Source organism: Pantherophis guttatus, chromosome 13 (assembly GCF_059756535.1).
Source record: "Pantherophis guttatus breed Tessera chromosome 13, ASM5975653v1, whole genome shotgun sequence".
In the NCBI taxonomy this organism is placed as follows: Eukaryota; Metazoa; Chordata; class Lepidosauria; order Squamata; family Colubridae; genus Pantherophis; species Pantherophis guttatus.
The window spans coordinates 4,254,088-4,267,353 of NC_142075.1; the positions used below are offsets into that span (position 1 = coordinate 4,254,088).

At 42.1% G+C, this 13,266-nt stretch overlaps 1 protein-coding gene across 7 annotated transcripts in view; it reads right to left on the bottom strand.

Moving 5' to 3' along the window:
• Positions 1 to 13,266, bottom strand: part of IQCH (IQ motif containing H) — a 128,152-nt gene that overhangs the window by 71,679 nt on the left and 43,207 nt on the right. For all 7 annotated transcript variants that reach the window (XR_015729730.1, XM_034435468.2, XM_034435466.2 and 4 more), the window contains 2 exons: positions 11,356 to 11,439; positions 2,652 to 2,827 (listed from right to left, as the gene is read on the bottom strand). Coding sequence is in view for 6 of the 7 variants with exons in the window: in XM_034435468.2 (XP_034291359.2) it covers positions 2,652 to 2,827; positions 11,356 to 11,439 (260 nt within the window). In the remaining variant the exon portion in view is untranslated. The remainder of the gene's footprint in view (positions 1 to 2,651; positions 2,828 to 11,355; positions 11,440 to 13,266) is intronic.

The window sequence follows — 13,266 nt, forward strand, 5'->3', positions numbered from 1 at the left end:
AAGAGAAAATTTCCTTAAAGATTGGCAGTTTGGAAGTTCATTTATTTTGAGATAGCATTGAAACCTGACAATAATTTTGCTACAATAATAAAAATGAGAGAGGGTAAAGGAGCATAAAACACAGAAAAAATTCTGAACTTATGTTATACTGTAGACCAGGGGTGTCAAACTAGCGGCCCCGCAGGCTGGATGCGTCACACACAGGCCACGCCCACACCAGCTCCATGAAAGGGAAAGACATTGCAAAGCGTCATGTGACGGCAATGTGACATGGCGAGTTTGACACCCGTGCTGTAGACAAGTCCTTCACAAGGCTGAAATCCCATAGGCCAGCATGGAAAAGAGCTATTCACTTAGCACCTATCCAGTTTAAACCAGTGGTGGGATTCAGCCAGTTCGTACCACTTCGGGAGAACCGGTTGTTAACTTTCTGAGCAGTTTGGTGAACTGGTTGTTGGAAGAAATCATTAGGGCAGAGAACCGGTTGTTAAATTACTTGAATCCCACCCCTGGTTTAAACCCTGAGAAGGCCCAGAGAGATGAAGGGTCCAGGGTGCCTCCTTGTGGCCTGACCATTAGTGAAACCTCTGCCTAACCACCTAGTTTTGACCTGCCTCGCTCTGTCTGGCCAAAATTGAACAGAATCAGGTGTGGTACTGGAAGACCAGAGGTGGGTTTCAGCAGGTTCTGTCCAGTTCTGGAGAACCGGTAGTAAAAATTCTGACTGGTCCCGCCCCCATCTGCCTCCCGAGTCCCAGCTGATCGGGAGGAAATGGGGATTTTGCAGTAACCTTCCCCTGGATTGGGAACGGAATGGAGATTTTACAGTATCCTTCCCCTGCCACGCCCACCAAGCCACACCCACCAAGCCATGCCACGCCCACCAAGCCACACCCATAGAACTGGTAGTAAAAAATTTTGAAACCCACCACTGTGGAAGACGTGCCTCTGCCCTGTATCAGTGGGGATGGAAAGATTCCCCTTGTTGCGATTGTGATGCTGATATGCAACTATTAAACGCATTGTGCAAGACTGGCCATGACAGTGTGCGTTCTCTGGTTCCCTAGAAGATCTGCACGAAGCAACGCCAGAGGTGACTGTCTGGACAGCTGAACTGGACATCCAGTTTTGAGGCCACTGCCGATACACCCATAGAATGTTTATCTATAATTACGTGTGGACTGTGTATATATGTTTACTTCTCTTCTGGCATGTTCTCATCATATGCTAAATAAATAAATAATGTCTTATTGAATCTTAGGGCTGGAAGTGATTTGGAGGTCTTCTAGTCCAACCCCTGCCCAAGCAGGAGACCTTATTCCTTTCCAGACAACCGGTTGTCCAGTCTATTTTTGAAAATCTCCAGTGTTGGAGCACCCACAACTTCTGGAGGCAAGCCTTTCTACTGATTAATTCAGGAAATTTCTGAATTTAGTTTCAGGTTGGATTTTTCTTTAACAAGCTTCCATCCACTGCGTCTTGTCCTACTATCAGATCCAACAATTTGTACCTGAGGGTAGGCAATATATAATAGAAAATATAATATAGAATATTTTTATCTACACACACACATATACTGTTGTGACCAAGGCCGAAGTAGTGATTACCAAACACAATTCAGTCCTGAAGAACTTATTTTATTAAAACAGCTGAGAATTAATTCATTCTCAGCTTAGTCCAAAACAAATTCTTCATAACCAGTCCTCCGGCCTCATCACCAACCTTTGATGTCTTTGGCAACTTGTCAAAGGCTTTTCTTGGCAAACCCCCCACAAAGTTCAAGAGACGTTGACAAGAAGCACTGGAATCAACATTGCTTTTCTACAAAGAACCCAACGGCTCGTTGCTGCTCTTTTAAGCCTTATGGGAGGGGCCAATCATCTTCTGGCCTTACTCCCGAGTCGTCCTTTTTGCTTCAGCTGCTCTTGCCTTCTGGCAGCTCTTCGCATGCCATGCGTGCACTAGGAACAGGCTCCTCCTGTTTCTCTGCCTCTCTGCTGTCCGCCTCTAGAGGCTCCGGAGTTCACGCATCGCTCCTAGATGGCCTTGGCCCCATCTCTGCCTCCGATGCAGAGCCCTCGTCCGGGCCTTCCCCAGACTCCAGGACTGGCCCATTGTCTTCCCCATCTTCCTCACTGTGCGACTCTGCTGCCAGGTCCGCAGGCTGCTGGCGGACCACAACATATACACACATACAAATATAATGTGTGTATATACACACACAGTACACACACACACACGCAGACACACCCCACACATATATAATTGTGTGTGTGTGTGTATATGTATAAAAGAATATATAATAGAAAATAAGAACTATCTGCACACTTCAGCCACGGGATATGTGAGCAGTATTTTGTGCAATTTGCTTTCCATAATGTGGTCAACCTCTGAAGTTCATCATCTTAAAAGGGGCCAGGCGTTGGGCAGAAATCAGCAGTGAAGGCCTAGCTGAGCTCAGCTTTCAGCCTGAAAAACTCAACTGGACTTTTATTTCTAACACTCTTTTAACTAGTCACTTAATCTGTGCAGCTCTTAACACTTGCAATAATATTTCACTGATGGGTACCAGAGCGTTGCAAGTTATAAAATTTCCAATTTAATTTTACGGCATTCCCCCCAGCTATAGTAATTAGAAGATACAAACTCACAGGAAAACTGTTGATGGCTTCAGGGGTGAGGATTTTGAACCTGTCCTGTAGGTCACCAATGTCCTCGGGGTTCCCAGACCGAACGGCTGGCTGCAGACCCAGGAGTTTATTGTAGTAGCGCAGCAATTCTTCACTTAATTCTAAGGGGCAAATATAGATGACGTCCACATTTGGATCTTTAACGGGAGAAAAAAAACAATGACAAGACGACACATTGATAATCGTTGTCAAAAAGGTAACATTGCTTGAGGTTTTCCATTATCCTATCACCTGAGAAAGTAGGTATTTTAACTTTTTGTTCCTTTGACTCCTCGGTTCCATCCTGCTTACTAAAGGCAAAACAACTTGTAGAACAACTGGCTTTCAGAATGAAGTCTGCAACATGCTAGCACAAAATCTCAGGTAACACAGCTAAATGACTGGCTTTGTAGCTTGGCAGGAAGGGTGTGTGGTTTGGAAAACGAAGTTCAACAGACTCTATCGGTGTTTCTCAATATCAGCAACTTTTAAGATGGTTGGACCGCAACTCCCAGAATTCCCCAGCCAGCATGCTAGATGGGAATTCTGGGAGTTGAAGTCCACCCATCTTAAAGTTGCTGAGGTTGTGAAACACTGGACTATACAAAGCTCAGCTACCGGCTCTTAGAAGTCAGCACAGACAGTCATCTCCTAAAATCAATCAATCAATCTTGCTTTGTACTGTTTTTTCCCAAAGAAGGTCCTAGTATGGAGCAGTTAGAATGCCTCCTTAGAAGTACTTCTCCTAAGCAATGAGCCTTATGCTTGTGGCACAAAATGCTTGTGTAAGCGACCCAAAAGCCCTCCAGTTCCATTTTTGTTGGAAGCATCTTAATATGCAGCATTTCCCTACTCATCTTAAACTAAATATACTCAATATACTCTCTTTTCACAGGACCTAATTTCTACTCCTCACTGCACTTACTCTGGATCCTTCTTGAAATGTGGTGATCAGAATTTGAGAGAGTATTTAAAGTAGGCTTTGATCAAAGCAGGCTGTAATGGAATGATTACTTCCCATGATTTGGAAATTGTACTTCTGTTGATGTAGCTTAAAACTGCATTTGCCTCATTGTGCTCGTGATTCACAACCAGCCTGCATCCGCTTAGTATTCCAAGATCTTCAGCAGATGGGGAGACCCACTGACAAAACATCTCAGGCCTGGAGACCAAGCTTCACAATAGTAAGAAAATAGGTGGGCAGGTGAATGAAGCACTTGTGCGAGATTAAGTATTTTGCAAGATCAGGATAGGAAGTTTTCCCCCCTTTTGGGAATTAATGCCAAAGCATCCAGGATAACTCAAAGGAATAAAGAAAGGTAGAAGAACAGCAAAGGGTTTCGGGCTCTCTTACGTACTGACTTTTAATAATGGAATAACAGAGTTGGAACTGACCCTGGAGGTCTTTGAGATCAAGCAGGAGAATCTATACCGTTTCAGACAAAGGGCTGTCCAGTCTCTTCTTAAAAACCTCCAGTGATGAAGCACCCACAACTTCTGGAGGCAAGCTGTTCCACTGGTTAATTGTTGTGTCAGAATAAGAAAATATATCATCATCATCATCATCATAGATGATTTGAAGAAGTTGTTAAAAACAGAATTTGGGAAATGATAACCAGGAGTGTAATAAGAGCCTACAGGGGGGGGGGGGAGAGGGAGAGGAAGGGAAAGAGAAGGGAGGGAGAAAGAGGGGGAGGGAGAGGGAGAGGGAGGAGAGAAAAGGAGAGCAAGAATGCATAGTCGTTATGAAGTGAGGGCCCTGGGATGATGACTATCCTTCTAAACACCCTTTCAGAGAGATCTGCTCTTTTCAAGATGAGATTACTGAAATTGGGAGGCAACCAAAGGAGAAGTCATCAAAGTCCAAGGGTCCACCACTATTTTATTTATTTTTTATTTATTTTTTATTTGTCAAGAACATATTTGGTAATAAGTATAAGCATGGATTGGATACATAAAATAGGTACAAATAGAAGAAGCATTAGGACAGGGATGGTAGGCACGCTGCTGCTCTTATGCATGCCTATGAATCCATGCAGTTGCAATGGAAGAAGGAAGGGTTTCTTTAGAAAACTCAATTGTGTTGTCCAGCCAAGGGGAGAAAAAGGAACGTACAGGTGCAAAATGAGTAGCCCTATCTTAAGAGTGCCATCAGCAGCAAGCGAAACAGAAGGCTCACTGGGTCCTTTCGGAAAGCTAGATGAGCAGGAAGTCAAAAGGAAACAAAAGGCAGATCAAAAGATTATTGAGCAGTGGGAAAAGTTCTCCATAGGTATTTGTCCCTATGCCTGAACTTCTCAAGAGCGGAGTTGGAGAGCTAAAGCAAATAATGGAGACAGGGGATGAGCCTTTAGACTTTGCTGATAAATTTACTGATTGTCTTAAAGTATTTTTTGGCCACTCATCAGTTAAGGAGATGGGTGATTTCTATATTTGATAAATAAATAAGAAAGATAGATTCTGGGCAGCAAACAATAAAGCAAGACAAGAACAGAAAGAAAAGCCTAATACCTTAAAAATACAACAGATACAAATGGCCAAGTTGGGCCCCTCAAATCAAGTAGGGCCTTGAGAAATGCAAGGTGAGAGGGAGGTGAAACATCCCAGAGCAGGGGGGCAGCCATCTAGCACACTCCACATACCTCTGGCAGGGTGGGGACAGAAGAAGACTCCCCAAATCACTAGGTTTTCCACTGAAACCCAATCATACCCTGTTGAATGGGCCAACATGACCCCATTTTTAAAACAAAGAAAAAAGCAGGAGGAATACAAATCTGATAGGTTAGAAATCTTTGTCTCAGATGCATTGTTGAAAATGTTATAGCTATAGCATTTAGACTTATGTACTGCTTCACAATGCTTTGCAGCCCTCTCTAAACAGTTTTCAGACTCAGCATCTTGCCCCCAACAATCTGGGTCCTCATTTTACCGACCTCAGAAGGACGGAAGGCTGAGTCAACCTGGAGCCTGGTGAGATTTGAAGAACCGCCAAGGCTGCTGTAAAAGGAAATCAAGCGCAGGTATGATCTGTTAGTGTTTAACAGAATAATAGAATAACAGAGTTGGAGGGGACCTTGGAAGTCTTCTAGTCTAACCCCCTGCACAAGCAGGAGACCTTATACAATTCCAGGCAAATGGCTGACCAGTCTCTTCTTAAAAGCCTCCAGTGATGGAGTACCTACAACTTCTGGAGGCAAGTTGTTCCACTGATTAATTGTTCTCACTTTCATTAAATTTCTCCTTAGTTTTAGGTTAGTTCCCTCCTTGATTAGTTTCCATCTCCTGCCTTCAGGTGCTTTGGAGAATAGGTTATTGACCTCTTCTAAAAGAAGGGGTGTGTCAGAAGTGGGATATGAACCTATATCTCCAGTGTTTACCAAAGACTCTTCAGCAATTCTAACAATCATTTTACATTGCTCTATCTTGATCTTTCTCTCCTTCTCTCTCCCTCTCCCACTCTCCCCTCCCCTCTCCTTCTCCCCCCTCCCTTCTCTCTCTCTCTCTCTCTCTCTTTCTTCTATTTAACTTGACCAATGGCCATGAACAAATGATCCAGGAAGAATTGGGAGTTTGCTGATGGTACCAAATTATTCTGGACACTAAAAAGAATTTTTCATTCTTTGCTTGGCTTCGTTCAGTGTTTCTCAACCTTGAAGGTGTGTGGACTTCAACTCCCAGAATTCCCTAGCCAGCATCTTCAAGCTGCCAAGGTTGAGAAACACTGGCTTAGTTTATTGTGCTTTCCACGTTTTCCCCTTCTTCTGCTTTCTTCGACATACTAAATCATATTGAAAGCTTCCTCTGGACAGAAGTGTAAACAGCATCCAAGGTGGCAGTACTTTATATAAAATCATCAAAATTACAATGCTGAGGGTAGCAGAATTAATGCTTTGCAATTATCTTCAGCTAATATACCATTACATTCATTTTGTGGGATAGAGTAAGGACAGAGCAATTGTAAGAGTCTTCTTGTAAGTATTTTCTAGGATTCTGTAGAGATTCTCAGTCCTCCAGGTCCTGGTTGTCCCAAAGGTGTTTTTTTCAGGAGGCAACTGGACTTCCTTGTTTTTTCTTTTGAAGACGTTTCACTTTTCATCCAAGAAGCTTCCATTCCCCATCATCTAGTCAGAGCTGAAGAAACTTCTTGGATGAGAAGCGAAATGTCTTCAAAAGAAAAACAAGGAAGTCCAGTTGCCTCCTGAAAAAGCACCTTTGGGATATTTTCTACAGCAGAAATGATGCTCCTTCGAGAATCACGGACTGGAGACCTCGTCTCTGAACCTGTTCTGTAGTCTGAGTAGCTGCCTGCTTGCCACGTGTGATGATTCCATGCTGCCCATAACTTTCCAACTCATTCAGAAGTAACAAATCTTCCCTTAAATAAACACCACAATAGAGAAGAGTTACACCGAGGACAAAACAACATTAGTGCCTTCATAATATATAAAGGCAATTAAGTTATTATTTTAGGCTCCCATAAATTTTGAGGATACATTTTTTTGTGCAAATGGCATTTATGAAATAATAATGATGCTGAAATATACATGGATCATGTAGAGTGTGTCATTCTGGGTAGCCAGCAATCTTGGCCACTAACAAATTAATATTTTTTGCTCTTCTGTTAAAGGAGCGAAGGGGAAAAAACAACAACAAAAATCAACAATTTTATGTTGATTCCCCCCCTTTTTTTTAAAATTTGATTTATATGCCACCCTTCTCCGGAGACTCAGGGCGGTTTACAATGCGTTAAGCAATAGCCTTCATACTTTTGTATATTTATACAAAGTCAGCTTATTGCCTCCACAATCTGGGTCCTCAATTTACCTACCTTAGAAAGGATGGAAGGCTGAGTCAACCTTGAGCCTGGGGAGATTCGAACTTACTTTAATTGCAGACAGCTGGTGTTAAATTACAGTGTCTTTGTCTGCAGAGCTATCCAGGCTCCCTTTAGGAGCCTCCCTTTAGGTCAGAGATGGGGAACTATGGCCTTTTTATGACTTGTGGACTTCAACTCCCAGAATTCCTGAGCCAGCCAGAATGGCTGGCTCAGGAATTCTGGGAGTTGAAGTCCACAAGTCATAAAAAGACCATAGCTCTCCAGCCCTGTTTTAGAGAGACGTAGATCGACTGCCCTGCGTCCTTCCCGGGAAACTTGCTGGGTAATGATTCATAGGTCAGATTCTGACAATACAACCCCTTTGCAATCACAATCTCACACCTCCCTTCATGCTTCTTTCCAAGTTCCAAGTGGAAGTTCATTGCACTCATTCATAAAAACCTCCCTATCATCCTTGCCAGGAAAACCCCGTGTCTCCCTCTCAAACGTGCCCGTGAAGATAAACCAGGGTTTGTACTGAGCACCATGTTAAATGGCCAACAGCGCCACCTGGAAACTATATTCGGCCCCCAAAGTACACGACCTCACATCAATACGCAACGCATCCCATACCCGCCACCCATCTCCTGCAGAGTTGTGAAACTTGCTAAGAAATCCAATCGCAAGCTTTTTGACAGAATTCTTTTTCAAAACGAAGACCAAATATGAGCCAATTTATCAAGAGCCACTAAGAGGCAAATTATGCATGATTTACATGCATATACCTATGGATTAGTTATTTATTTATTTAGTAAAGTTTAATAATGCAATAAACAAGCCAGAAGACCTACAACGGCACTCATATGTCTTCGATACCTATATTTAATTTTCAGCTTAAGTTTAAAACTTTAAAGCTTTCAAAATACATTTCAACGATAGAATCTAGAACCATAGGTCTGGAAGGAACCATGGAGGTCTTCTAGTCCAACCCTTTGCTCAAGCAGGAGACCCTGTCCCATTCTGGACAAATGGCTGACCAGTCTCTTCCTAACTAAATAGGAAAGTTTACAAAACAGGAATAAATGATCAAAAGAACTATTTAAGTTCGCACACACCTGGCAGAGCAGCCTGTGATGGTTTAAAACCCAACACAAAATAGCAATAAACCGCAACTTTTAATTAAAACATCATCAGACAAAACGATAAAATAACGAATAATTATAAAAGCAAACATAAAACCAAACGCACCCATCATAGCAATTCATAAAAAGTGCATTTTTTTTTAACTTAAACAAATACTGTAGGCTTGGAGGTTTCTCTTAAAATCAGCCAAGGACTATATTCTCAGTGGAGAGAGATGACAATACAATGGTATCTTAGTAGTCATTGTTAATTGATTCTGGGGGTATGGGGGTGTGTGATGAGTACCAAAAATGATGAGTATCAAACGAATTCTCCCCCCACCCCCACTAAAGAATGATGTAGTGAGTCACAAGGCAGCCAACACCGACAAGTTCTAGGATGTGTGTTGACTACTGGGACAAAATTTTCATGTCAAAATGCATTGAGTACCAAATTTGATGAGTTTCAAAGCAATTGAGTATCAAGGTACCACTGTATAGTGTGGCTATTGAACCTCAATTACTTCTAGCCATGCCCCCTTCCTAGGCAGCATTCGATAGAGGGGGAAGGGAATTGTTGGTTGGTGCAAAACAGGAAATCATATTCTTTAGGCAGGCGGGATTCAAGTCATGTAGTTGAAACAAGCCCTTTGAATTTTGTTTGGGAGCAATGGAGAGATCTCTCATGTTGCCAATGGGGAGCATCTAAAGACACCCTGAGTGCTGGGTTCTGGATCCATTGCACTTCTGGGTTTGCTCTTGCCTGCATAATGCCCAGTACCACAAACCTATTTGTGGAGTCCCTGGTGTTCTCTGAGCTTGGTGATTTTCTTGAAGACGTTTCATTACCAAGCTAGGTAACTTCATCAGTGCAACCCCTTTGGGAGACATGGATCAGAAAAGCCAGCAAAACTCTTTCTATGAAGATGGTAAATCATGCACCGCTGACAAAAAGGTAAATCATGCACACCTTCGGACTGGCCCACATTCAGATCTAGCTACTTACGTTTCATCCCAACTTCAGTCTGCTCCATGTTGGGCCCACCCAAGGTTGACCCGCTTGAAGAAGATGGAAAAGAGAAGTAGAGCTGGATGTCATCCACTTGGCACCTGTGATGACTTCCCCAGATACATCTCCAGATGTCAGCTCAGAGGAAGATGAGCCAGTCCCACACATGTCAGGAGGGGAGTTGGTCAATGGCTCCAAGCAGACATCTGAGAGGGATTTGGCTCAAACAAGCTGCAGCAGGACAGCCCTGAGGCTTCAGGTGGGGAAATTATGCAGCCGCAGCCAGTCAGGGATGAGGAAGAGGAACTGCCTCCTGCACCTGATCCCAGAACACGTAGGGCAGAGAAAAGGCAGGCGCAGAGAAGGTCAGCCCGATTACTCATGAGGAGGCAGCCTCGCCCCTCTTGATGGGCTGCACCAGAAGCTGGCTATTTAGCACTGCAGACAGATGGACAGGATGCTGAGAACAACGTGTTCATTTCTTAGCTGTGTGTTTCCTGGTTGTTGTGATTTCTGTCTTGCTTTGGTTTGGCACTGTGCTTTAACTGTGGATCGTGCCTTGGGAACTCTGGACTTTTCTTGCCTCATGAACCCTCTTGTATTGTGGGTTTAATTTTGCCTGGTGGGTTTATTTATTGTTTGGGAACCTTTCTTTTTTAAATTTGATTTATATGCCGCCCTTCTCCGGAGACTCAGGGCGGCTTCCAATGCGTTAAGCAATAGCCTTCATGCTTTTGTATATTTATACAAAGTCAGCTTATTGCCCCCACAATCTGGGTCCTCATTTCACCTACCTTTGAAAGGATGGAAGGCTGAGTCAACCTTGAGCCTGGAGAGATTCGAACTTGCAGTAATTGTAGGCAGCTGAATGTTAATAACAGGCTATTAGTCTGCTGCGCCACCAGGCTCTTTCAAGTGCCTTGTGGACTCTTTGGCCGTTGCTCTGTGGACTAGCATTGGTCTGCTTGTGGCTGGACTTAATTGGGACAGTTCTGAATTTTTGTTGAAGGGAAATGCTGGGGAATATTAATAAACCCGCTAAACCACCATTACGTGTGTGTGTGAGTGAGCGGGACAGCACAGCACCCAGCACCACATTATCTGATAATGACATCCAATGGCTTTGTGTAGATCAGGGCTTCTTAACACATCTTAAAATTGCCAAGGTTGAGAAAACTGGTATAGATATTGAAAAGCACTTTAATGAAGTTTTGGGCACCCCAGGCTGCCAGTAATTTTTGCATAGGAATTGACAGACATTAACTAAGTTTGTACATTATGTAAAGCCTTGGCTTGCTGAATTATGATGTGTCTATGGAGATTCTCAGGCATCCAGGTCATGGTTGTCCCAAAGGTGCTTTTTTTTCAAAAGGCAATTGGATTTCCTTTGTTTTTGCTGGAAGATGTTTTGCTTCTCATCCAAGAAGCATCCGCCATTCAGTCAGAACTGAAGAAGCTTCTTGGATAAGAAGTGAAACGTCTTCAAGGAAAAACAAAGAAAATCCATTTGCCTCTTGAAATAAAAAAAATACCTTTGGGAGAATTATGATGTGCTGATTAGGATACATTAAACTGGGTTCCTGCAACGTCTCAACGTCTCCGTCGCAGTTTAGCTACTATACAAGCCTTCAAAATGGCAACGAGGGCACAATCTGTTGGCTCAGAAATGTGAATCCATTGAACTGCACCTCTTTTCTTTGGAAGCACAATAGAGGCAGAGCTGCTGGGAGGAATCTGTACCTTTGATCTCGCACAGCCTTCCGAACTGCGATCCCTGATGAACAGCGAAATCTGGGTCGGCCTCTCGAAGGGACTGCTTGTACCCTGAAAGAAAACATCCCAGCTGATTAACACGCATCACATCCATAGAAGGTTCTGTGCTCTTTTTTTCTTTTCTCTTTTTGCTGGGGAGAGGGAATTCAACCTACCACTTATATTTGGGGAAATTTTCCAGAAAAATTAATAAAACTAAAAATGAAACCTAACCTAAGAACTACTGAGCTCAACTTTCAACCAGTGCAAGACCAATTCATTGATCAAAAAAGAAGAAAAACAGTGCAATCCACTTACACTGCGTTCTGAATAATTGAAATTTGAAAAAAATTATATACTAGACTAATTCTGAATAAGCTACACAGCCACACTTTCCGATAAAGTATGGGATTTTTTTTGAACATGTTACTAGAACCCTAATTTGGCTTTTAAATAATTAGGAACAAGAATTGCATCTCTCAATAATAATAATGATGATGATGATGATGATGATGATGATGAGAAAGAGGAGAAATATAGCATCCTAAATTCAAATGCAGTTAAAATTCAAATGAATTTTAGATCGGTATACTGAATTGTGCAGTAAGGTTGCACAATTTGAATAAAATTCAAATTTTTTAACCATCTTGTTTGCTATTATTTCTCTGAGAGCAAGATCTGGTGAAAACTGAGGAATGCCGTAATGAAAAGCAATTAATAGAACTAGCTCTTAAAATGATAGTATGACAACAATCAAATAAATTGAGTGTTTATTAATGGGGATTGTTGTAATAAATTGACATGCAATTTTACTGCACAATTCAGGATGCATACCGATCTATATTTACTAAAATAATGAGCAAATGTCTTTGTTTTTATTTGTATTATCTCACCCACCTTTCTATTCACATAGTGCTCAAAACAGCTCATATAAAAACATGGCAAATACAAGACAAAACCAAAGCTAAAACCGGGACAATTAAAATCACAAATACTAAAATCATCTCCATTTAAAGCCTCGGTTGTTTTTTCCTGATAGAATAATTAAAACTAGAACACTTTCCGTTAAAACAAAATTAATTGAATTTTCACACACATATTCTCTCTCTTGCTCTCCCTTTCGCATTAAGGCATTTTAATTTGCAATTACTGTGACATCTGGATTGCACAATACAAGCAGGGTTTTTGCTGGGCCCTTTCCGATGGAATGCGCGGAGGGTTTTTGCAAGCACGCTGCTGGCTGGATGGCTGAAGTCTGTTTCTCTGGGAATGTGTGAGTAAGATATAAAATAAATACTTCAAAGCGATTGCGAGATTCCTATAAAATGTTTTCTGTTTAACACTTTTGGATAGTCCCATCCAGAAAGATTTTGAAATTAAGCTAATTGCATAGAAACGATCTTGGTATTAAAAAGAAAAGAAGATCAATTGTCAGCAGGAGAGTTTGTCAGAAAATCGATACCAAGTGCTGCTTAATAAGTGCCGGTTTGATGTGCTGCTGTTCTAGCGTGGCTTCCTAACGAGATTAAAATAATGCTTCGTCCTTCGAATTGTATATTGAGGCCTCTGGAATCTTGCAAATGGGTCTCAAATTCCTCTAGAAACCTGGAAAACTGGTATCCCATGTACACATTTTGGGCAAACATGATAGGAGGCATTTTAGACACACCATTCAATTTCTGGCTTTGGGGGAAGATCAGAGAATGAAATCTGACAACTGAAAATTAATTATAGGAAAACAAATTACCTTTCTAGCTAGCACAACAGCTTGTTTTCAGCAGTTGCCAAACAAATGCTTCAAAAGGCTTACCGGAAGATTTTGAAGGCAACTGCCAGGAGCTACATCTGTTTTTATCATTGGATATATGCTTCCGAAGTTCCATTTAGCTCTCAGAGACA